Genomic DNA, 27,443 nt, shown 5'->3' with positions numbered 1-27,443 from the left:
CATAGACCCAAACATCTAATGTCAAAAGATGCATCTGATTTCAAGAAAAGTTCTTTAATTTTCAGAGATGTGTACTTTAAAGACAAAAAATTTATAAATGTAACCAAATAGAAACCACCAATAAAATTAATATTCTTTGATATGCTAATGCAATTACAAAGTCGCTAAAGAGATCCAGGCATAGGTTATAAAAGCAGCAAGTCAAAATGACGATGCACATTACTGCTAACGGCCAAAAGTGATTCAGAAAAATCTTAAGACTCCCAAATATAAAGGCTTAGATTCAAACACTGATTATGATGCTGAAGAAGCTGGAGAATGGATAAATCTTTATTACCAGTAGTTAGTAAAGAAAGGGAAAGAGAGAGAGAGAGAAAGAGAGAGGCAGGTCTTTCAATCAGCAGTACCTTAAACAGTCGTATCCAGTAACATCTACCTTCAAACTTTTTGGTGAGGATTAAATGACATCATAAGTAAAACTTTTACCACAGTGCATAGCACAAACAGCAAGCATTCAATGAATTGTTGTGGTTATTATTATCGATCACACTTTGAAAAATCACATTTAAATAATGAATGATCGAATTTTTACTTTTATTAGCATTGGTCCAAATTTAATGGCTTAAACTACTGTTAGAAGAATATTTTTATGGACTTTAATTTCCTAACTGAAAAAATATTTACTTACAGAATAATTACAGCAAGAACTATTTTGGTTAAGTATATACAGGTAACCTTATCTAACCAGCTATTGATACTGTTTGTCATCATTTAACATCAGGTCATCCTTTAATGGTGGTGTTGGTATGCTATTTCTTAGTTATGTCAGTCATTAAGATTTTATGTCATTCTAATAGAACTGACAAAAATTAAGTGTTATGAAAAAGACAGCAAGTTCATATATTTATCTACTTTATACAGAAAGTCACAGACAAGTAAAACAAATGCCAAACTGGGTACACAGACATGTTTTCTGTGAACCACACAGTCTGTTTTTTATTTTAATTAAACTTAATTTTAATTGATAGCCAAGATTTAATATTCTTTTAAGATCCAGATTTTGTGCTTCCCATGAAAAAACAGAATCTGGCAACATTGAGCATGTGACTTTACTCAGCCCAAGCTGAGCAGCAGACGCCCTGCCCTGCCCCACTCCCCGCAGATGGCCGTAATCTCGACCCTGCCCGCTGAGGCTTTAGATTACTTCCTGGCCTTCGTAACTATTTCTATCCCCAACTTTTAATGTACACATCTGACTTGTTTTTCTAACCTGGAGTTTCTGAAGAATTGGACAATGGAGCAGATGCTTCAGCTAAGGCAGCTAATGTAGCTAATACTGATGTAGAGGAGTTTCCAAACTGAACAGCAGATACACCCGTTTCATCTATGAGAAAAGAGAAAATAGACTTGAATTTTTAAGAAGCTTAATCTAATGCATTTTCTGTTATTCTATTTTACCTTATCCAACCATTAAATAAAGCTCGGATAATATTAGTTTTGTGAAAAACAAGCTTGGATACCATTAGTTACTGAAACATAATATTGCAATATGTTTTGCAATATCAGCTTTCTTTAAATTATTTTGTCTCAGAATTTTTTTCTGCCAATTATACCAAAGAAAACCAATGTGGCTGATATAATCTTACCCTCATTCTCCAACAGTCCTTTCTTAAAAGGAGGAATACCTACTAGAGCATAAAATCCCAACAGCTATCCTATATGCATCTCAATACCTGTTGCCTTGGATGAATGTTCTGAAGATACCAGACCTGTTAGGTTCACCACCCCGCCAGGTCCAATGATAAACTGCGGGGTGGCAGCATGTATCGTCACAGTGTCGGGACTCTCTGGGTTTGTGTTGATTTGGTTCTGCATAGCGATCTAGGGGACAAATCACAAAGCTTTCAGAATTATAACCAGAACATACAGCACAGACTCTCAATGTAGTACAAACACAAATATAAAGAAGCATCCTCTAATTTAAGGAGAATCATCTTTATGGTCTACTGAGAGTACAGAGGGGAAATCACAGGTATGAATTTATATCCTAAGTTCCCCTTTTAGGTAAAGCAGCAAAATCCTGTGAGAGGAGAAACAGGTGCCTGAAAGGCTTTTACAGAACACAGCTGAAAGATATGCTGCTGCTCTATAACTACAGAAATTAAATTAAACTACTACTTCTATATTCAGCAATATATAACCCAACATATGTAAAGCACCTCCTTCCCAATGAACTATTCTCCATCTTCAACTCCAGCCCCTAAACTGCACTCCTAGGAGTAAAAGAATTGGAAGAGGCATGGCAAAATTCATTTTCCTGAACATATAACACCTTTTAGGTGACTGGCTGAAGTCTGATAGCGTCAGATGGTCTAAGAGAAGAAGAGTTCTACTGGGAAGGAGAACAAGAAGACAGGCGAGAAGAGGCAGCAAGTGAAGAAGAGAATTTACACCAATGTTGTTTAGCTGAGGAGAATATTGGTTATTAGAAAAACCTGCCCAAAGCCATAAATAACTATGCTTGCAAACAGATTCTTTTCAGCATGGTGAAAAATAAAAGAAACCAATCAAATGACAGACTGCATCACTCAGGGGACGTTATTATGGTTGCTAAAAAATTTTTTCAGTGGACGTTTAAAAGACTTTGAAAAACCACATGGTATTCAAATATGCATAACAAAAAATTTAATAGAATGTCTAGAAGGGGAATTCAGGAACTTAACAACACAGAAAGTAATCACCTTATCTAATCTTCTAATGTTACATACAAAGACTATGGTCTTACAATCAGGAAAACAAACAGTAATGAACAAAGAAGTGAAAGAGGAAAAGGCCTGTCTTGGACAACCAAGTCAAAAATGAAAAGCTATAAGCTAAATAGTTCAAATCACCCAAAAGACAGAGATGCTTTTATTTTCTTAAATTAAAAGTCAAAAGTTACCTGTAATATCTCTGCTAAATCTTCATTCCCATTGTCTATTGAAATATCAAACGCAGTTTTACAAAATTTACTTTGCGTGTGTACATCAGCACCATATTTGATTAAAAGTTCCACCACCTCTTGATGATTGTGTTCTGTGGCCCAGTGTAGAGCTGTCATCTTTAACATGTCCTTTGCATTGACATCAGCACCATGCTATAAAAATATTTCAAAATAAGAGATTTCTAAACTATGAAATATAAAGAATTCTTAATATGAAAATAGTAACCACCATGCTTTAAAGCAAGAATCTGCTACTAACATAATCAACTCTTTAGTTTTTTGTGTTGAATAATCAATATGTCCAGGAATCACCATATATCTGTCACTTAGTTTTCTATCATGCTGACTTTCCTAATTGGTTTCCTTCTGATTTCTTAGGAGTGCAGTAATTATTTTTTCAGTCACCCAGCTATGAGCATGAAGGGCTAGAATGGCATATATAAGAAGTGAAGGAAAACTATAAGCATTCTTCCAAAACTCTCTTTAATTCCACGTGGGAGCTGGTCCCCTAGTTTCTTATTTACACAAAACTACCCTTTGCTTTCAAAACCAGTGTAACAGAGAATTAAAAGGGAGCTATCTAGAGGTACACTCTCCAATATGGTAGCCACTAGACACATGTGGCTATTAAGTACGTGAAATATGGCTAATCTGTATGTGTAAATACACACAGGAATTCAAAGACCTAACACCAAAAAAAGATGTAAATATCTCAATAATTTTTATACCGATTTCACATTGAAAGGATAATATTTTGTATCTTGGATTAAACAATATATAATATTAAAATTAATTTTTACTTTTTTAATGTAGCTAAAAGAAAACCTAGAATTACATGAGATTTGCATTTGTGGCTTACACTGTGTTTCTTTTGGATAGGCTGATCTAGAGGCTAGAACGAAAACAATTAAAAACATCTAAATCTATCACCCTCTATTTCAGAATTTTCTACATCCTTCTTTGACATTTAGATAAGTAAAGAAAAATCCCCGTTTGTATTATTTGCTTATTTGTTTGTTAGTCATCCAAGCCTCATGTTCTCTTCCATGAGCATTTTAACTGTGTTGAGTAAGACAAAGCTGTAGTCTCTCACCATATGGAGACCAAGGTTTAAGAAATTGTTTGGCCTAAGAACAAACCTAAAGGAAGTCTTTTTTTCTCCCCACAAAGGAAAACTTTAAGGTAATTTTCATTTAATGTGCTTAAACAGAAAAAGTAAGAAAACAAAGAGGGGGAAAAGTAGGCCTTCAGTAAAACTAGGTCCCTTCTCCCTCTTATAAAGTCAGAAAGCTTTTGGGCACGAACTTTCAAAAGCAAAGTGCAAAAGGACAACACATACCTTAAGCAAAACCTCTACTATGCTGGCATGGCCCTCAGAAGCTGCCATGTGTAATGGCGTTCGGTCCACTTTGGTTCTGGCATCCCTACTTACACCCGCTCGGAGTAGCACTTCTGTGGTGGAATAATGCCCGTACTGTGCTGCCAGATGAAGTGGAGAAGTTCCCAGCTATTTCACAAGAAAAAAAATCCACTTTTATAGTCATTTTTAATGCACTTCTATTACTATCTTCTAGTTTGTATTTTCTCTTTATATAGCAAGCATTATATTATGTTTACACAGTAACTCAAAACTCAAAAGAATTTATGCGTATCACATTCTCTACACAGAGGCCCTGCACACTTCTCAGTGAGGAAGAAAAGTCGATATTTCATTGAATTCAAACTTACTTTCTTCATTTTTTTTACCAGATAAATAGCCTAAACAAAATTAATTTCATCAGGAATTAGAGATAATTAGGGTTTGAGAAATTTTTCTGAGTACTGGAATGTTTTCCTCATACCAATCACACAAAACTTCTTTTCATCTATGAAATTCATATCAAAGAAATGTAACAGTGTACATTTTTACATTAAACTGCTTTGTAGGACTTAAAACATAAGTTATTTAAAGTATGTTGGTGATCTTCTTAAAGGAGTTTGTACAGTCATTCTTCAAGGGAAAAATCTGATCTGAGGTGCACAAGCCAAAGGTGAGGCAGGACAGAACCAAAACAGAGCCCAGTTCTCCTAAAATTGGTTGTACGTCATCTAGCCACTGTATTAGCACTATGCTCACAAAATACAGGGGAGGTACTAAAATGTGAGCAAAGAAGAGCCTTAGAGGCATAATTTTTAATAGGTGAAAGTCAGAATTAAGTTATATCACATGTATTTAGAGGCATAGAAAGTCCCTACAGCTGATTACCAAGGCTCTCACGTTCCAAAGAACCAAGATAGTTCACTAGAACATGAAATTTGCTAAGACCACTACTGTGATAACAGCAACTAAGGTTTTTGTCTAAGCACTTTCCATGGCAAACACTATTCTAAGACCTTTACAAATATTATCTCATTTAATCTCCTCATAAGTACTATTACTATCCTCATTTGGCAGGAAAAGAACCTAGGCACAATGAGGTCACTAATTTGCCTGAAGTCAAACAACAGGTAACAGTCATAATACAAAGCTAGGCATGTACTCCCAACAGACGGCAAAAACAAAAATCATTTATCCTGGGAATAATGAGTTTATTACTATTAAAAACTTTGTATTTTTAAGGGAAGGTCATTCTAGCAGATCAGTGAAGATTCTTGAGCAATCCTTTCTTTCCCCATGCTTTGGCATATTTTTCTATAACTAGCCCTTCCTATACGCTTAAAATCTAATAACTAATGAAGTATCTCAACAGCCCATTTAGCAACCAAGAGTTCTGCTCAGTGCAAGATTAGGGTTTACTTTGTATTTTTTTTCTTGAGACTTTACCTTTTTGGTTGATGATACAAAATAGTTATATACATACATATTTTCAGTATACAGAAAAAAGGCAAACATTAGCGAAACAACCATTATAGTCTAGAAATACAACATTGCCAGCAATTTAAAATCTTCCCATGTGCTACTGCCTAATCACAAACTCCTCCCTCAGCCCCAGAGGCAATTACTATTTTGAATTTTGTAATAAACATTGCTTTACTTTGTTTTGGTTTTTTTTTTTCACTTATGTATCCCTAAATAATATACTTTGGTTTTGCCTATTTTGAACTTTATTTAAATAGAATCATACTGCATGTATTTCTCTGTGACTTGCCTTTTTTTTGATTAACATTATGCTCTTGAGATTCACCCATGTTGGTGAAGGTCAAGTGTAATCCACTAATTTTTTCTGTTCCATAATATTCTACTGCATGAATAAACCACAACTAATTCAAGCAATTTCCTGATGAACATTTGGGTTGTTTCCAGTTTTGTGTTATTCTGAATAATGCTGCTGCTAAAAACAGTCTCAAGTACACAAACAAGAGTTTACCTTGGAAATATTCTTAGAAGTTCAATGGCTACATCACAGGGTATGTACACACATGTTCAAATTTACTAGGTACTGCCAAACTGCCCTCCAAAATGTTTATACCAATTCACACATCTCCTCACCAATGCTTGGTACCATTAGGCTTCTTTTTGCTAATCTGGTGGATATGCAATAGTATTTCATGATTTTACTTTGCATTTGCCCAATTATTAATGTAAATTCATTTGAACTTTGTCTTTGGTAAAGTACCATATCAAGTCATTTGCCCAGTCTTTTTTGTCTTTTTATTACTGCCATGGGAATTCCTTATGTATTATGGATACTAATCCTTCTCAAGATCCTTTTATCTTGATGTACTACAGTATCACTATAATGTGTCTAGATATGGATTTTTTTATTGATCCTGCTGGAGTTCTGTAGGGCTACTTGAATCCGTGAGCTGCCATCTTCCATAAGTCCTGGAAAAATCTCAGCCATTATCTCAAATTATTTCATCCCTATTCTCTCCCTCCTTATGAGTTTATGATTAGATATACGTTAGACTTTCTCACACTAGCCTTCATGACTCCTGACATCTTTCATATTTTCTATTTTTCTGTTATATTCCAGATGATTTTTTTTTCATATCCTTCAGTTTATTAGTTTTCTCTTCAGTTGTTCCTAATCTGCTATTAAAGTCTTATCTAAGTCTGTAGGTCTACTTCTGTTGTCAGCTGTTTCAGTGGGTTATTGTCCAAGGTGCTTTGTGTCCTTGTGTGTTTAGTTATTTTTGACTAGTCATTTTCCCTGGAATTTCCTTTGTAGCCATGAAGTCTAGAATGAAGGTAGCTTCCTCCAGAAAGGATGTTCATTTGCTTCAGCCAGGAAACTAGGTAACACTAGTCCAAAGATCATTTTAAATTCACTGTTCAGTTTACGGTTTTGCAGAATACACATGTATTTATATGAGTTCAGGCCACAAATGTGTGCAAGGGATGGCTTATGACTGTAAATTCTAATCAACAATTTTTTCCTCTCTCCATTCGGTTCCTTGGTTCAAGTCAGTTCACTTTCCTTGCAGTACCCTAGCAACATGGGCAGGAGTGGGTAGGAGGAAGGATGGGGTATTTCTTGTTTACCCTTACAATGAAGACGCCATTCTTTGGGATTCCAGAATTATGGGAAGAGGATGTCCTAGGAGACTTCTCTCTATGAGCAGTCTCAGATCTTTGTTTTCAGTAACCCATGCCAGTAAGGTAGGAAAATCAACAGGCAAACTGAGTTTAGCAAATGTTCTTAGGGTGAAATTTCTCTGGGTTCTGGCTTTCACTTAGTTTTTCAGGTTGATAATCCCTTATTTTCTTTGTAATTCATCAGTGCACTTAAGAAGATTGTTTTTAAATATTTAATCAAAAAATCTTTATCTTCTAAAGCTAGATGCTGAAATACTTATGGATGAAATAAAACGGTTCCTGGAATTCACTTTAGAATAATACAGACCAAAGAAGGTGGATGGGATTGTAAAGGAAACAAGACTCACCATGATCAGATAATTTTTGAAGTCAGGTGAAGGATATGCAAGGGTTGATATATGTTTGAAGTTTTCCATAATAAAAAAATTTGTTTTGTTTTGAATGAAAAATAAAAAAGAACACAGGCCAAGTAAGCCAAAAACAACAAAATCAAAAATCTGGGGGACCAGCCCCATGGCGGAGTGGTTAAGTTTGTGCGCTCCACTTCGGCAGCCCAGGGTTTCGCAGGTTCGGATCCTGAGCCATGAACAGACATGGCGCCGCTCACCAGGCCACGATGAAGCGGCATCCCACACAGCACAACCAGAGGGACCTACAACTAGAATATACAACTATGTACTGGGGGACTTTGGGGAGAAGAAGAAAAAAAAAAATTTGGGAACAGACATTAGATCAGGTGCCAATCTTTAAAAAAATTTTTTAAAAAGAGGAAAAAATCTGGAATTTTAGTTGTTACCAGTGGGAAAGTTAATCCAAATTCCTAACCCTCCATACTCCCAAGATCATCCATTTTGATTTACCCCCAGAATTAAATGGAGTTATGTGTTTTGTTTTGTTTTCCTCACAATTGCCTTCTATAGTTACTAAGAACTCGTTCCCATTCCTTTCTTCCTCTTTGGTCATGTCTGCAATAGTTTTACAAGTATCAATTAAAATGCAAACATTCTTTTTCTTTTTAGAAGCTACTGTAACATTAACTCCAATCTTTATCTGTTTCTGAATTATAAATTCTACCTGTGCTATTTATAAGACCTTTAAATTAAATCTCAACCAGCTACATTTTACATTCATCCTGCATTACTGAACTCCATAGCTTAAAAGAAAAACCCTTTTACAGGCAGAATATTTGGATCAGGATGTCCGATATAAAAAAAAAAAAAAAGATACAAACCATTCTCTTTAAAATATAGCTATGATTCTAAAATTGCAAACAAATTTCCAAAATAACCTTAATTTTTTACCATTTATACACACAATACTGACTAAATTTTTATCTGGAAAAATTCAAAAATAGAGGAGGAGGATGGGGAGGGGGAAGACAGGGAGGAAGAAGAAACACCATAACATTCAAATCCTTTTTTACCCAGTCTGTAGTAAAAGGAGCTCCATTTGCCATCAAAATACGAACTTCATCATCTTGACCTGCTCGTGCCGCTTCTAAAAGCTTCTTTCCCAAGTCTACCAGGGACATCTAAACAAAACATAGATGAATTTAACATCTCCATTTATATATCATGACATGATTCTTTTCCCTTCTGTCTTTATTACTAAGTCAATTCTCAATCATCCCTTCAAAAGGTTGTGATATAGTTAATATGAAACCACAGATCACACAAAAGCAATTTATATTTGGATTTTGGGAACAGACTTTTCTTTCTCATTAAGTTTTTACCCAGGATAATAAAATTAGTTTGAATTCTCCAAATACAGCTGGTAAAAGATAGAAGGGGTAAGTGGCAGAGAAAGCTTGTCTAAAATTTAAAACTGGCAACGATATGTTTTCACAGAGGAGTTGCAGCAATGAAGTCTTTCACAAAAGTAAACAGAAATAAAGCACAAGATATTGTCCTTTGTGACAGGTGCAAATTAGAATAAATCTACCATAACTTTTTTTGCAACAGTAAACGTGTTCACAATTCGAAAAGAAGTATTTTCAACCCTCGTACAGTCAATGCACATGTAAGTTCTTCCAGAAAACGGCACAATTCACATTCAGTGAAAATACTGAACGGAGAGTCTAACAATATTATCAATAGAGTATATGTCTCATTAAGAAGCTAGAAAGTGGGGCTGGCCCTGTGGCCAAGTGGTTAAGCTTGTGCGCTCCACTGCAGGCGGCCCAGTGTTCCGTTGGTTTGAATCCTGGGCATGGACATGGCACTGCTCATCAAACCATGCTGAGGCAGCGTCCCACATGCCACAACTAGAAGGACCCACAATGAAGAATATACAACTGTGTACTGGGGGGCTTTGGGGAGAAAAAGGAAAAAAATAAAATCTTAAAAAAAAAAAGAAGCTGGAAAGTAAGTCTACCTCATATCTTGAATTCAAGGTATCTGAAAAGACTAATGCCACAGCCTAAAGGAGTGTGTGGGCACGTGTGTGTGTGTGTGTGTGTGTGTGTGTGTGTGCATCTTCTTGAATAAAAAATAATGAAATAGGTGTTAGGAAAAGATCATGACAGGAGTACACAGGTGAAGAAAGATTTGAATGTATCAGAAACATTCAAATCAAGGGATGACAGTTTTGAGGAGTAGAAAGTTCCCAAATCCAGAAAGACTACTCAGCTGGAAGACTATTCAACGATACTATATAGTATCCTGAGGAAAGGCAAACAGTAGAATTTGAAGCCAGTGGGGAAGGGAAGATGTGAAATCTCTGAAATCACACAAGAAAAAAATGTGTCTGGGGTGTGAATATGTCTCAAAAAGTGAATACTGTTTGAGAGCTGGGTAAGTAGCCAAGGGGAAATAAGTCATAAGAGGGTAACGCCAGGTTGATTCGAGTATCCCAATCTTGTATAAAGAGGTCTTACTCGAGGAGGGCAGAGGAGCATGTGTGTGAGACGGAAGCTGACAGACAGAGCTCAGAGAGGCTATTTATGCCAGGAAGGAAAAGAATGATTACACAACCAGAAAAGATGTTAGAGAACCTAAAAGGGTTGATTAAAAGAAAAGATGTCTCTGAAAGAACACAGATTTATGCTTAAATTACTGCCTTACAACCAAACATAGAAGGAGTAACCAGGAACAGATGCTAATACTGGGAGGTTTGCACAATGACTAAGTATAATGTACGTGTCCAAACAGGCATTTGTCACCAGGCAGGAAAGAATTTCTGATAGTTGTTCCATTTGTAAGGATACAAATAATTCACAATATATCCTATGGTGAAGAATAAGGAAAACAACCATGTGCACGTGCAGGTGTTATGTGGGGTTTTTTACATGCTTTTTTGTGACACTTGCAACATCTTCACTTTTGAATTCCTGATTTCTTTTTCTTTTTCCTCTTATTTTCTCATACTTCGGGGGAGTCACTGGAACTCCTTAATCACGCTAAAGGCACTAAGATCAAAAGAGATTACTGATCTCTAATGAAGGACTTTTCCCCAGGGAATTGTACCAGCTGGATAGTAAAAATTAACACCCTATTCAACAGGGAAAGAACCTGCAATAATAACCTCCTCCTAAAGGCAGGATAAGGCGAAAAGAAACTGACCTCTATTCTGCAGAAGTACAGTAAAATCCAAACCGGCCACACTAACAAAAACAGTGTCCATACTCTGGATGACCAAAACTTAATATTAATTTAGTTTTACAATAAAATAAATCTTTCCAAGAAATATACATTTTTAAATATGTCTTACTCAGGTAATATAAAATCAGTGTGCACTCACTGAGCATAGTGCCAGCTGGTTTAGACATCCGGATTTCTTTTATGAAGTGGCAGTTTGTGGCTGTTCCTCATTTTTAGAAATTGGGTTGTCTGCCTTTTTCTTAATGATTTGTAAGTGTTCTTACATACATTCTGGACATGAGTCCTTTGTCAGATATAATATATATTAAAAATATTTCCTTTCAGAAGCCTGATTTCCTGACTTTCCATCCTGTGTTCTTTATTTGATATCACAAACCATCGTCTACAGGTAGATAACACACAAATCTCATAAAAATATGAAACTTCTATGTATTAAAAAAAATAGAAATAAAATAATCAAACTAAAATCAAAGACAAAGGAACGTCTGCCTCAAAAATGAATGTAAGAAACGTTACTATTTTAGTTCCCTAAAAGGTCTGACTCAAAATGAAAACGGAAATAAACACCAAGAACCCAAGAGATCAACAGTCAAAGGACATGACCAAACGTTTTCCAAAAGAAAAAACAGAAATAATTCACAACCGTACAAAATGTTCAGCATCACAGATAGTCAGATAAACGTAAAGTAAATAATTTTAAAGTAATTCCTGATGCAGATAAAGGTGAGGTGAAATTGATGCTTTCATATATTGACATCTTATACATGTTGATAGCAATATAAATGGATCAGCTTTATTTTTTATTATATTTAATATATATTTAAATATATTTGGCAATATTTAACAGAAGTTACAAAAATGTCCAAGCCTAATGACCCAAGAAATGATCCCACTTCTGAGGATCTATCTTAAAGAAAAAATGAAAATATACTGAAATACATCTATCAATAAAGATTATATATTATTACGTATATAATACATATATATTATATATAATCCTTTTTATAATGTGAACAATCCAAAGACAGGAAAATGGTTAAATTGTGGAATCTAACAGAATAAGATGCAGTAATTTAAAATAGCAGTTTTGAAGTTATAGCACACAAAAGTTATGCCAAGTGAAAAGATACAAAACTAACTTTTGAATGTCAAAATACACAGAGAACAAAATACAGAAAAACATTAACAATTGCTTGAGTGGTATAATTATGGGAAAGTTTACAAAATTTCTCTAATGTGTCTATATTATCTTCCTAATTTAAAAAGTGGATTTTTTAAAGCAACAAATTAAAACTGTGTGACTGTCAAGTAAGTAAATGCCGACATTAAGGAAAGTTATATACTAATGACTTACTAAACAGGAAGGGTAGGAAAAAATACAGAAAATGCAGGATACTAGGGACTTAAAATAGCAAACATTGATTTGCTTAGAAGAATTGTGACAAAACAATGATTCATTTCAACAAATCAACTTCTCTAATTCTGTAATTGTCTTAATTATTCAAAACATATTATATTTAAGGACCTACAATATTTAAGTACTGTGGTTTTAAAATTCCTTGAGCGATACAGGTGTGTAGTAGATTAATATAGCCGGATACTTTTAAACCAGTGGTTCTCAATAGTAGCAGCACTGCCCCCTAGAGGGCCCTTTGGATATATATGGAGGCATTTGGGGGCTTGACAGGAGGAGGGGTAGGATAAAGGTTTTACTACCAGCATTTAAAGAGCAAATGCCAGGGATACCAGAGGTCCAGCAATGCAGGGAACAATACGTATTGCAAAGAACTGTCACATGTCTGGATAACTTTCAAAAGTTCCATTGAATAAGGCTAGAACGTATTCCAAATGTCCTAGAATGTGACCATATTATAAATCTATTTGTTCTGTTCAGAACTTTACTAAGAGTTGCTCACCACTTTGGAAAAGCATATCACTAATGTCAATGCCACTTGGGTATCTGAATCACCAGTATAACACTGTATCAATCACCTTCCACAGCTTTCACTTTCACAGTGATTCTACGTACAGGCGCAAGTGTCTGACTACCTCTTGTGTCATCTAGTATAGTCTGCTCCAGTATTTACATATTTAAGCACACATTTTATTATAAATTTCTTTCCTTCTATTTCTCCTATATTATAATTAGGGCATTATAATGATTTTTTTAAATTATGGAGATAGGTAATAACTATGGTTTTCACTTTAAGTTAGCAGAAGGGGCTATACGAAATACTTGTTATAAAAAGGCAGCAATGGATATAATATGACTGAAAACCAGTGGAACAAACTACACATGAGATCAAGTAAGACCAAAATCAAAGGTGCTCTAATTTTCTTGTCAAGATAATTAGTAAAAGTTAGAAGACTGAAAACACCAAAACGCAGCATTCTCATTTCTGATTCTCACCTGACAGGAACCACACACATCACAGAACAATTCTGACCCTGAGATGAACTTGATTGCTTGAGGACAACACAACTGACCAAGGGGACCACAGCTCCAGGTCCAGCCCTGAAATTACTTAGCTGGTTATCTATATATTAAAGCCCCAGCGATAAAGTGTCAGATTTAAATAAAACTATTTAAAGACTCAGCAATAAATGTTGCTTTTTTAGTGAGGCAAATAACTTTTCCCCAATCGAAGGAAGGATAATTTAATTCAATAAATTTTAACAAACGTTAAATACTAGTTTAATATTCCTTTCTTCTTGAGAAGAAAATCAAAAAGCCTACTGCAATAAATTCAATTGAATTTCTTTACTAATTGTAAAAAAGCTTATCACAATCTGATACAAACCATTATTTTTTTTTAATCTCCATTTAAAATCTCTAAAGAAGGATTTTTCCTAGGGAATATGTACCAGTTGGACAGTAAAAACTAACATCCTATTCAATAGGCAAAGAATATGCAAGAATAATTTCCTATTAGACGTAGGATAAGGCAAAAAGACTTTAGTAAGATCTATAAGGGAACTTCAAAATATCTACAAACTAGCTACTTCTGCTCAAAAGTATATGCTGACAGGGCCATCTAGTGGTAACAGGAAATACTACCAACAATTATATTTTTAAAGCTTCAAGTTACTTTGTTTTGAATTTCTGTAATTCATAGCTCATGGAGCTGTTGTGAGGATTATAGCTGCTACTGGACATGAAAACTCTCTGTAAAACTGTAAAGTACTAGATCCATGTGAATTGTTACTAGCGCTCAAAAAAGAGCAGGAATAGAAATGCTTAGAAAATGTAAGCCTATTACAATATACTTAATAATAAACCTTGACTGTCTCACTAAAAATTTTAGAATAAAATTTGCACTATCACTCCTATGCTCAATAAGTACAATTATAAATCCAATAAAAGTGTTCTAAAGATTTCATCAAGCAATTTAGCACTATGTATGCTTCAAAAGCCTTTAAAATGTTCATACTCTTTGACCTAGTAGTTCCACTCATATAAATCTACTGTGAGGAAGCTATTTGAAACATAAATATATTAACAGTGATGTTATTTAAAATATGGAGAAACTGAAATTCTCTACTACAAACAAAAATTAAATAAAGACAGATGATATGGAATGTTATAGTCTTTTATTTATTATGGAAAATATGAGCATATACAAGAATAGACAGAATAGTATAATGAACTTCTACCTAGCCAACACCTAGCTTAAATATCAATTTATGACCAGTACATTTCCCACCCACACATATTATTTGGAAGCAAATATTAGACATTATATCATTTTATCTGTAAATATTTCCGTATTTATCTCTAAAAGATAAAGATATCTTTTAAATACAATATTGTAGTCATTTAAAATTTTATTTACAAATAGTATATAACAGTATAAGAATCAAGGCTCTAAACTGAATATACACCATAATCTTAACAATGTAAAAAATGCATAGAAAAATACCTAGAAACAATAAACCATAATGAAAATTACAGATTTTTCCTTTTTCTTCTACTCTTCTCTATTTTGTAAGTTTTCTATAATGCACACGTTTTACTCATGTAATTAAAATTTTTTATTAAAAAGCTTTTCATCAAAATTAGATTACAGCTAAGCTTAGTAAGTCTATAATGTAGAAAATTAGATGCTGTGACAAAATCAAAAATAAACAAGTGGGAATGAAAGTAGACCCTTATCTTATGCCATACACAAAAATAAACCCAAAATGGATCAAAGGCTTGAAGGTAAGACCTGAAACTATAAAACTTCTACAAGAAAATACAGGCAGTATGCTCTTTGACATCAGTCTTAAAAGGATCTTTTCAAATACCATGTCTACTCGGACAAGGGAAACAAACAAAAAAAATCAACAAGTGAGACTTCATCAGACTAAAGAGCTTCTACAAGGCAAGGGGAACTAGGATCAAAATAAAAAGACAACCCACCAAATGGGAGAAAATATTTGCAAATCATATATCCAACAAGGGGTTAATCTCCATAATACATAAAGAACTCATAGAACTCAACAACAAAAAAAACAAACAACCCAATCAAAAAATAGGCAGAGGATATGAACAGACATTTCTCCAAAGAAGATATACAGATGGCCAACAGGAACATGAAAAGATGTTCAACATCATCAATCACGAGGGAAATGCAAATCAGAACTACACTTAGATATCATCTTACACCTGTTAGAACAGCTATAATAACCAAGACAAAAAATAACAAATGTTGGGGAAGTTGTGGAGAAAAGGGAACCCTCATATACTGCTGGTGAGAATGCAAACTGGTACAGCCACTATGGAAAACAGTATAGAGATTTCTCAAAAAATTAAAAATAGAAATACCATATGACCCAGCTACTCCACTACTGGGTATTTATCCAAAGAACATGAAATCAACAATTAAAGAGACTTATGGATGCCTATGTTCATTGCAGCATTATTCACAACAGCCAAGGAAGCAACCCAAGTGCCTATTGACTGATGATTGGATAAAGAAGATGTGGTGTATACATATACAATGGAATACTACTCAGCCATAAAAAAAATAAGACACAATCATCCCATTTACAACATGGATGGACCTTGAGGGTATTATGTTAAGCGAAATAAGCCAGACAGAGAAAGACAAACACTACATGATTTCACTCATATATGGAAGATAAACAAACAGATGGACAAAGAGAACTATTTGGCAGTTACCAGGGGGAAGGGGGATGGGAGTGGGCACAAAGGGTGAAGGGGTGCACCTATATGGTGACTGACAAATAACAATGTACAACTGAAATTTCACAATGTTGTAGACTATCATAACCTCAATGAAAAAAGAAAAGAAAAAAAGAAATAAAGAAGTGGGACTATATCAAACTAAAAATCTTCTGCACAGCAAAAGAGACCATCAATAAAGCAAAAAGACACCCTATGGAATGGGAAAATATATTTACAAACCATATATCCGATAAGGGGCTAATATCCAAAATACATAAAGAATTCATACAACTCAATAGCAAAAAAACCCCAAATAATCCAATTAAAAAATGGGCAAAGGACTTGAATAGACATTTTTCCAAAGATATATGAATCCCCAAAAGGTACATGAAAAGATGCTCAACATCACTAGTCATTAGGGAAATGCAAATTAAAATCACAAAGAGATATCACCTCATGCCTGTTAAAATAGCCATCATCAAAAACACCAGAGAACAAATGCTGGTATGGATGTGGAAAAAAGGAAATTCTTGTCCACTGTTGGTGGGATTGTAAATTGCTACAGCCACTATGGGAAGCAGTACAAAGTTTCCTCAAAATTTTAAAAATAGAACTACCACACGGGGCTGGCCCCGTGGCCGAGTGGTTAAGTTCGCACGCTCCGCTGCAGGCAGCCCAGTGTTTCGTTGGTTCGAATCCTGGGCGCGGACATGGCACTGCTCATCAGACCACGCTGAGGCAGCGTCCCACATGCCACAACTAGAAGAACCCACAACGAAGAATACACAACTATGTACCGGGGGGCGTTGGGGAGAAAAAGGAAAAAAATAAAAATAGAACTACCATATGATCCAGCAATTCCATTTCTGGGAATATATCCAAAGGAAACTGAAAACACTAACTCGAAAATATATCTGTACCTCCATGTTCATGGCAGCATTATTTACAATAACCAAGGCATGGAAACAACCTATGTGTCCATCAATGGATAAAGAAGTTGTGCTATCTATATATACAATGGAATATTATTCAGCCATAAAAAGAGAAAATCCTACCATTTCTGACAACATGGAAGGATCTTGAAGACATTATGCTAAGTGAAACAAATCAGAGAAAGACAAATAGTCAAACACTGTATGATCTCACTTATATATGGAATCTAAGGGGGAAAAACCCCCACCAAACTCACAGAAAAGACATCAGATTTGTGGTTACCAGAGGCAAACGGTGGGGGAAGGGGGGAATTGGAGGAAGGTGATCAAAAGGTACAAACTTTCTGTTAAAAGATAAATAAGATAAATGTAATGTACAGCATGATGACTACAGCTAACACTGCTGTATGATATATAGGAAAGTTGTTAAGAAAGTAGATCCCAAGAGTTCTTACCACAAGGAGAAATTTTTCTTTTTTTATGTATCTATATGAGATGATGGATGTTAACTATTGATGGATGTTAACTAAACATATACTCACAATACATGTAAATCAAACCATCATGTTGCACACCTTAAATTTATACAGCAATATATGCCAACTATTTCTCAATAAAACTGGGGGGAAAAAGTAAAAAAAAAAAAAGAAAATTAGATAACGAACGAGCATTTTTTTTAATAGCAAAAGAATGTAAAATGTGACCCCAAGTAAAATTAAGGATATTATTAACTGTGTATGTATGAAAATATTCTTGGGCATCAGATTTTAGTTGTCTATGTTCTCATAAGAAAAGAACTTCAATAATAACAAAACAGTGCCCGACATCTTGCTAATTAAGTCTTTATCTACACTGTCTCATTTAATCTGAACAATCTTACCAAGACAGTTATTGTCTCCATTTTGCAAAGGAGGCAAGCAAAAATTAAAACACTTACCAAAGAGCACTACTTTTGGTCTAAAGATAAGACCCATATTCTTAATTCTTTTTCTTGTGTTCTAAACTAGACAACACTGGAAACTTGCTGGGATATAAAAGAGACGTCTTCCAAGGGTTTACGCTTAGTCTCTCCCTGTGTAATTCCTTTGAGGGGTAAAATCAAATGAACTCTGGTATATTTCAATTTTTCTCATTCCATTTTATCCAGTGGGGTTTTTTTCCCTTTTTTGTAACTTAAAAATAAAACGACATTTTCAAATATAAAATATCATTTTAAAAAATTGCCTCCCATATACTCTTTTCTTCAGAAAACGACTAGAAGATGTGCTCTACCAAAACTAGCAGTAAACCAGCAAGAAGAATCAAGCGCTTCAAGAAATAGGGATCTCACACACATAGAGTGGAAGAGGGTTCCCCAGAATGATGGTAAAGGAAGACCCCAAGATAACAGCTGTGGCGCAGACCTGGAAAACTAATCTAGATTGGAGTTAGAGTGAAGAGGTTCCAGGAAGGCGGTCCCTAAAGTAAGACAGGCTGGTTGGTAAATCTCCTAAGAGAAGAGCGAAACTTCCAGTGGAGAGTGTGAGATGGGTTAACAATGGATACAAGAAAACTAAGCAAAAGAAAAAACTAGACAACTTCTTTTGCGGGGTGGGGGGGGAACCACACAAGAAAGGAAATGTAATCCCAATATATATATAACATGGTTTAGCAAAGAATAATAGTTCCAGGGTCATAATAACCAGTGAATACTAATCCAAGGAAAACTTTCACTGTAATTCTATTGAAATGACGAAAGGGGAGGAAAAACATGCATAGGGGTGGTTTGATTTAAGAGAACTAGAGCTTAATCTTCCTAAGTAGGAAATCAAAGATACCTGAAATAGAAAAATCAAGAAAAGCATAAACTTGTTATTTAGAAACATGGAGGGAAGTACTAGGAAAAAACTTATAGAGACTTATAAAGGAGACTTATAAAATGGAGACCTCTGGGAAACAGAGTTCTGGAGTGGGAAGGGATGGCACAAAGGGACTGTGGGTTTTTGTTTTTTTTACCATAAACCTTGTATTTTTTACTTTTTCAACTATGTACATGTGCACTTTCATAAAAATAAAATTAGAATAAATACACATTCACTGTAATATAATATGTACATAATTCAAAGTCATCCCCACACTTCACTGTAGTCTTACTCCCCAGAAGGAATCATTATTTAAATGTTTCCTATACCCTTCCAGGTCCTTTCTACGCATGTAGAAACACACATACGCACAATGTTTATTTCTTTTTAAACACAAAAAGGATCATAGTATATTGTTTTGCAATTTCCTTTTTTTCACTTAAGAGTGATCCCCTTGTTTTATCAGCGACATCTTTCTACGTCAGTACACACAGATCTAAACATTCTTTTTACTGGCTGCATGGTATCACAGAGTATGGTAGGCTGAATAATGGTCCCCCAAAGGTGTCTTGATCTTAATTCCCATAATGTGAATCTGTTAGCTTCTGTAGCAAAAGGGAGTCTGCAGATGTGATTAAGTCAAGCATTTTGAGAGAGGAAGATTATCCTGGATTATCCAGGCAGGCCTAATGGAATCACAAGGGTCTTTATAAAAGGAAGGTAGAAGGTCAGAGTCAGAAAGAAGAAAGCAGAGATCAGAGAGAGAAAAAGATTTGAAGATGCTACCCCTGCTAGCCTCGAAGATGGAGGGAGTGGTCACCAGCCAAGAAATGCGGGCAGTCTTTAAAAACTAGAAAAGGAAAGAAAACAGATTCTCCCCTAGGGTCTCCAGAAGGAACACAGTCCTGTCGAAACCTTAACTTTAGGTCTGTCTTACCTCCAGAACTATAAAATAATAAATTTATCTTGTTTTAAGGCACTAAGTTTAAGGTAATTTGTTACAGCTAATAGGAAACTCTTACACTATAGATATAGGAAACAAACACACTGAGTATATTAATTACTCAATCCCCTGTTGTGGTTTTTCATTTTTACAAATAGTGCTACATCACACACATACTTGGGTTAGCACTTTTATGGAAATTATTCTGAGAAGTATATATGCTAGATTTTTTTGAATCACATTTTATTTGTGATAGACACTGTCAATTTATCTACAGAAAGATTATACCAATTGACACTCCCACTATCATTGTGCAAGAACGACTGCTTCTCCTCAAGGTCCCCACTCCTCTAAGAACCTTGATCCCAGATGTAGATCTTCCTAAAGTCAAAGCCAAGGAGTCAGTGCAATCATCCTCACAAAGGTGATGAAAAACTTCCTTCTGGAATAACTATCTTTCAGGAATCATGACCTGAGGAAATACCACTACCACACCAGGAGAGCAAGACTTAAGAAGTACAAGACACAACTCTTTACCATCTTTAAAGCCTCTATTAAAAGGGAATCTTTGCCCCTAGCTGGGAATCAGGGCGGAATCACCCTTCTTGGATTCTCTCAAGTCGTTTTTCACCCACTTTACCAGAGAAAGCCTGCTCACAACCATGTGTGTTCACATTAAGTTCCATAGAGGGAACATTCCTTCTCAGGAAACCTTTTCCTTCACTAGTACCTTCCTATTCTGTCCAAAACATGAGTGCTTATTTAACTCACCAACTCACCAATTATTAAAAGATGATAACTCCTAACATTCATATAACACTACATATACACACACATAGTGGGCACAGCATAGTAGGGTATAGCACAGCATACAGAGAGAAGGAGAGAGAGACTGCCAGACACAGTCTAATGTTACACATATTAACTCACTCAATCTCACAATACTATAAAGCAGAAATTACTATTTTCATCATTTTATAGATGAGAAACTGAGGCACAGAAAATCACACTGCCCAAGGTCATATGGCTAGTGGGGATCTGAATGTATGCACTACCAATGCTACTCCCTGGCCTAAACACTAACCACTATCTCTACCCCCCTAACTTCATTCCACATAAAACACAAAGATGGTCCAACAGGACTTGCCACCAAAATATACTCTGATTTGCATTGGTCACCAAATGGTTCATGTTTATATGTCTTATCTAAATTATAAAAATCTTGGAGGCAAGGATGGAGCTTATGTGTCCTTCAACCGGATTCCTTTTCTTCTCCCCTTAAATATTGGCAGTTCCTCAGTGTTTCATTTTTCAGCCCTCTTTTTCTCCACATTCTCTCCTCTCGCAGATTTTATCTTTCTTAGCCATGACTGCCTGATGACTTCCAAAGCTATCTTCAGTCCAAGCCTCTCTCCAGAGTACTGGACCCAAATATTCAATTGCAGACACTTTCACCTGTAGATACCATTGCACTTCAAAATTCACTGTCCAAGTACTGGCTTGTTCCCTAGATAAGAAATCTTGGAGTCGTCCTTGACTCCTCCTTCGTTTCCCTCACTCCCTTCAATTCCAATCAATCATCAAGACCTGTCACTTTGACCTCCTAAACATCTCTCAAATCTACCTCTTTCCACTGATACAGAGTAGGCCTTCAACAAATATTTGTTGACCGGCCTTTTCTTCTCAGCCACAATCTTCGGTCAAGCCTCCATCCTGTCTCTCTTAGAGCATATCTAAACTAGTGTCTGTGCCTCACTCTTGCTTCCTCTAATTTATTCTCCACTCTGTTACCAAACTCTTAATCATTCTTAAATAGAAATCATGTCCCTCCTCAATTAACTCAGATAAAATCAAACTCTCTTCCTGGGATAAATACATGTGATTTAAAGAGACTAGTAGTTGAGTGGGGTAAAGGGACAGTGAGTTGCAAAGATGAGGAGAATTTAGTAGAATCTTTGGGTGCCTTCATCCCCAAATGAGTTTGTGAAGTCTTGTAAGGACAAAAGCCATTTCCTCCTGTAGTTTCTAGAGGGAGAGTCCATCCGTGTCGTAGCAGGGATAATACATAGGATGTAGTTTTTCTAAAAGAATGCCCTATATCTTATTTTAAAATGTTGCCAACTTTTTGCAAATTCTAAAGTTGGCGCCTTCAAGAAAGTTTTAACTAACGATTCTAGAACAGCTCTATCCAATAGAAATATAATGTGAGCCACATATTTAATTTAAAGTTTCTACTAGCCACATGAAAAAGAAAAAACAAACAGATGACCTAACTCTATATGATGTTTAAGATATGAGACTGAGGGTTGAAAAGAGTACAAGCAGAGGATGAAGATAAGGCTAGAACTCTACTGGAACTAGGCCAGGAGATGGTTTTTATTAATCAGGGAAGCATAACTTACCTGCCTACTGAAAAGTGAAGCCAACACACTGCTGGATGTTATAAGTCACAACAGTGAACCATCGACACCCTGCCCAACAATAAAATGCGTACACTTTGATATTTTCTGAGATTTCTCATATTCATCCCTTCCTTTCCACTACTCTAGTTTCTCCATCCTCCAGCCAGGCAATCTCCCTAAATGGTCCAAGGATTCCACTGCTGGGAAGCTACCCTATCTCTTCGTGTACTCTAAAACACGTACGCAAGGAGAAGAAACATGTGTGAGAATGTTTATAGAAAACATCATTTGCAATAGAGAAAAAGAAATTACAAACAACCTAAGCATCCATCAACAGAAAAATATTTTTAGGTTTCTATTATAAAATTTTTCAAATATAAAAAGGTGTATGCATATGCATTTATATGTATACGTGTGTGTGTACACAAACACACAAACCCATATGCCCATCACCCATATTCTAAATTAAAAGTCAGCCATCTTGCTTCATCTTACTCCTTTCTAAAAAAATGTACTTTACCACTGACACACTGCATTTGGTGGTAGTATCTCTCAATCAATTTTATTCTAGGACAATTTTCCTTTCCCCCATCTACTCCACCCCTGTTTTTCTCTCCCATGACACTGAATGGCCAGTTCATCTGTATCTCATATTCTGGGTTTTTCTGATTGCTTCCTCAACGTAGTACTTAATTCTTTCATCTCCCATATTTCTTATAAACTGAAAGTTAGTCTTAAAAGTTTGGCTAAATTCAGATTTTAAATTTTGGACAAAAATATTTCATAGTTGATGCTGTATACTTGATATTGAATCACATCAGGAAGGACATATTTTCTGGCCCATTTTTAGTATACTAAGATTAATAACTAGGTTGGTGACAGCCTGATCTTTCCAACATAAAGTTACGTTGTTTTACTTTGAGACCAAGGACTACTCTGTGGAGTTACTTTGGCACCATGTGAATATCCAATTCCCAATGAACTGTTTGCCTGGCAGGTTTAGCAGCCACTAATGATCCTGGCCTAAGTCAATTATTTCATAACAGGTTGTAACAAACTATGACTTTCTAATTCTATAATTCCTTCTATATTTATGATCTGGTATTCCTCATTAACTGTAACAGTTTCTACTAAAAAAGTTCAAATGTTTAATTACCAATTTTCAGAGTAAAGAATGGGTATAATAGCCACCTTCATTTATTATTTATTACATTGTTTCAATAAATTATTCTCATTATTTTTCTGTTCAAACCATGCCAGTTTTCGCCAAGAAGGGCCTCTTCAGGTCAGCATTTGTGTTTTTGAAAGCTTTCTTGCTTTTGGCACAAGATGTTCCAGGTTCACTATGTATGTTCCCTGCCCCATTCCTGGAATCAGTTATTTCTTAAAGGAGCCCTGGATTCTAAGTATTTATTTTTTTAAAGATTGGCCCTGAGCTCACATCTACTGCCAATCTTCTTTCTTTTTTTTCTTTTTCTTCTTCTCCCCAAAGCCCCCTAGTACATAGTTGTATATTCTAGTTGTAGGTCTTTCAAGTTCTGCTATGTGGGATGCTGCCTCAGCTTTGCTTGATGAGCGGTGCTAGGTCCCCGTCCAGGATCCAAACTGGTGAAACCCTGGGCCACCAAAGCAGAGCACACGAACCTAACCATTCAGACACGGGGCTGGCCCCTAAGTAGAAGTATTTAAAGACCAAAACTGGGGTTACAGAAGTACTCATATCTACCAAAATGACATACTGTTTGTAGGTCCTCTCAGTGGATAGAGCTAAGAAAGAAATATATATTTGTATACAAATTCTATATTTCTAACAAATTGTATAGAATTAAGAAATATATTCTTTAAATCATGAATTCATATTGACATTTATAATTTAAGTTCAACATTATCAGGTTGTTTGCTCAGCTTCTTTGATTTTATCCTTGTATATCTATTGGCTCCTAATATACAAGCAGAAAAACCTCTTGCCTTTATCCTATAATATACATCAAATGGTGTCAAAATAAGAAATATCAATATTACAACTAGCAATAAAACAAATGAATGAAGTTTAAGATTTTTTGCAGTTGATTTTGTCCTTAGCATATATGCCATTTAGTGTTTAGTTCAAAAGTCACTTGAGATAGTGTTTTTCTCCATGTATTTAAACTATTTTGGTATATACATAGGTTCATTTGTCCAAGTTTGTTCTCAATTTTAGGGATTTTTATTGTAATTTTTGAATATATAAAATATTTACATAATTCAAAAGTTAAAACTAAATAAAAAGGTAAACTCAGACATCTTACTTCCATCCCTGTCTCCTTCATGCCATTCTTCCTATGCCCCTACCATAGGGTAACAATTTAATTAGTTTCTGATTTGTCTTTTCAGTTTTTCTTTTTGCAATATAAACAAATTAGTACTGCAAAAATATATACTCTTATTTCCTCACACACACACTTCTTATACCAAAGAGCATACTACATACACTGTTCTGCACTTTGCTCTTTTTCCACTTTAAATATATCCTGGAAAATTCTCCATAGAGATTTACCTCATTCTGTTTTACACCTGCATAGTACTCAGCTATGTGGAAATACCATAGTTTATTTTTAATTCAAAAAAAAACAACAACAACTAATTATTTCTTACTTTCTGGTAGTCAAGTCAAAAGACTTCACCTTATAATTCAAGGCCCACTATCAACTGCTCACAGATTCACCTCATCCATTTTTCTCAATTCCCACTTCACAAAGGGCCCTGAAGGCCATCAGATTCTAAACAATTCTTCCCCATCCCACACGATCATCTTGTTCCAGACCCAGTGCCTCCCTTCCTGCTCTTTTCTGAGTTTAAAATGGTACATCCATACTCTCCCAATCTTTACTTCAATCAAAGTCCATTTCAAAAACTCCTCTTCTCCGATAAGCCTTCCTTAAATGAAGTAATTCCTCATTAATCCTTCCCTTTAAATGTTCTCAGCAATTTATACCACAATCTACATGTTTCCCCTTCATTCATTAAACAAACATTTACTGAGCATATGTTACCTGCCAAGAGAAAGGTAAACAAAGACAGACAGTCCCCACCCTCGTGCAGCTTGTATTCTGGGAGGAGAGCCTGCAATCAATCAATCAATGATAGTAGTGGTGGTAGTAATAAGTGCCACAAAGAAAATGTAAGGCAGGGTAATAAAATAGAGAGTAAAGGATCAGAGATAGGGAATTGCCATTTTAGACAAAGTCTAAGGAAAGGCCTCCTTGAGGAGGTGACATTTGAGTAGAAACAGGAATGAAGGGAGGAAGCAAAGCAAGGAAGAATTCTAGGGAAAAGCATCACGATAGACATGTCACTCTTTTTGGCTGCTCAGTGTCAAAACACCTTCACACATCTAGGGAATTCTCCTCAGATGAGTCCTGAAAGAAGGCAGAACCCTCTGCCTACCACTGAAGCTGAGTATTTGCTTCCCCAGCTTCCCATGCAGCTAGGGTACAGTCATATATCCTCCACTCCAACAGAGACGCATCTATGCTGGACTTTAACTTAGAAGACAGTGCATAAAAAAGCAGTAAGTACACAGAATCCAGAATGGCAAGTGTGGCAGCAGATTCCCCTGACAGTAGTGGTAGCAGTTTCTTCCTGAGATAAATTCCTTTTCTGTTAAATTAACCAGAGGTGGTTTCTGGTGCTCAGAACAAGAATTCCGACTATTTCTAGTGATCCAGGGAGATGGAACAGCAAGCATAAGGGCCCTGTTGTAGAGTGAAGGAGGACAGCAGGATTTGCAATCCTAGAGATATGAACGGGCCACATCACGTAGGGCCTTACAGGCACTAGTAAGGAGTTATTTTACTAAGCTTACTAGGAAGCTGTCGGAATGTTTTAAACAGGAGAGTGTTGTCATGCGACTTATATTTTTAAAAAGCTACTCTGGTTATTATACGGGCAACACACAGAGGGAGGCAAGGATTGAGGCAGGAATACTAGTTAGGAAATTATTCCAGGCAAGAGCTGATAGTGCCTCAGGCTAGGATGATATCTGTTTGATCATTTAGACTTTTAACCTTTAATTACTGTCTATCTAGGTTTAAATCTTCTTTTGTGCTCTCCATTTTTTCCCTGTCCAATTGTTTTTCTTTCTTGCCTTCTTTTGGGTTGATTCTTTTTCTAACATTCTATTTCTTCTACTTATTTGGAAGTTTTATCCTCTGTTTCTGTCCTTTTAGTGGTGTGCTAGAAATCACACCATGTAGTAAAGTCTAAAGTTAATCAAAATCTTTACTCCTCATTCCCTAAAGAACGTATAGATTTTAAAAGATCTAAGTAACACGTCAACCAAATGCAATGTGTGAACCCTGTTCAGATTCCAATTTGAAGAAGTAAAATGTAAATTTCTTTAAATCATTTTTTTAGGGCAATGAAAATACTCTGAATGATACCATAATGATGGGTACTTGTCATCACACATTTGTCCAAACCCACAGAATGTACAATACCAAGAATGAATCATAATGGAAAATATGGACTTTGGGTGACTGTGATGTGTCAATGTAAGTTCACCAGTTGTAACAAAGGTACCACTCTGGTGGGAAACAGTGACATGGGAGAGGTTAGGTATATACGGAGGCAGATGGTATACGGGAAATCTCTATACTTTCCCCTCAATTTTGCTGTGAACTTAAAACTGCCCTAAAAAAATTAAGTCTTAAAAAAATCATTTGGAGATAATTGGGGAAACATGAACACATATGCCTAATATGTGATGATATTAAGGAATTATGTTGATTTTTTCCTGAGATATAATGGTGTTATAGTTTAAGTTTATATATTTTTAGAGATAAAAACAATATATTTATGGATTAAATAATGGGATACTCGGGATTTGTTTTAAAGTAATGGAGGATATATATGAAACCAAATTAGTCATGAGTTGATCACTGTTGAGCCTGGGTAAGGAATACATGAGGGTTCAGTATACTCTTTTCTTTCCTTTTATATATTTAAAGGTTTCCATACAAAAAGTTTTTTTAAATGTAGCCTCCATCTAGATAATACAAGGACCTCAGAACCTA

General features: G+C 35.5%; 1 protein-coding gene across 12 annotated transcripts in view; it reads right to left on the bottom strand.

The window, feature by feature from the left end:
• Positions 1–27,443, bottom strand: part of GABPB1 (GA binding protein transcription factor subunit beta 1) — a 63,643-nt gene that overhangs the window by 18,813 nt on the left and 17,387 nt on the right. For 6 of the 12 annotated variants that reach the window (XM_008513855.2, XM_070580504.1, XM_008513854.2 and 3 more), the window contains exons 2-6: positions 8,926–9,033; positions 4,323–4,490; positions 2,942–3,136; positions 1,770–1,881; positions 1,271–1,384 (exon numbers count right to left, since the gene is read on the bottom strand). In XM_008513855.2, coding sequence (XP_008512077.1) covers positions 1,271–1,384; positions 1,770–1,881; positions 2,942–3,136; positions 4,323–4,490; positions 8,926–9,033 — 697 coding nt within the window. Of the gene's footprint in view, positions 1–1,270; positions 1,385–1,733; positions 1,882–2,941; positions 3,137–4,322; positions 4,491–8,925; positions 9,034–27,443 lie in introns of all 12 variants that reach the window. The other 6 variants (XM_008513851.2, XM_008513856.2, XM_008513853.2 and 3 more) reach the window with 1 other exon arrangement.

This window comes from Equus przewalskii, chromosome 1, assembly GCF_037783145.1.
Source record: "Equus przewalskii isolate Varuska chromosome 1, EquPr2, whole genome shotgun sequence".
NCBI classification, from domain to species: Eukaryota; Metazoa; Chordata; class Mammalia; order Perissodactyla; family Equidae; genus Equus; species Equus przewalskii.
This window is presented reverse-complemented; position numbering and strand designations above follow the sequence as displayed.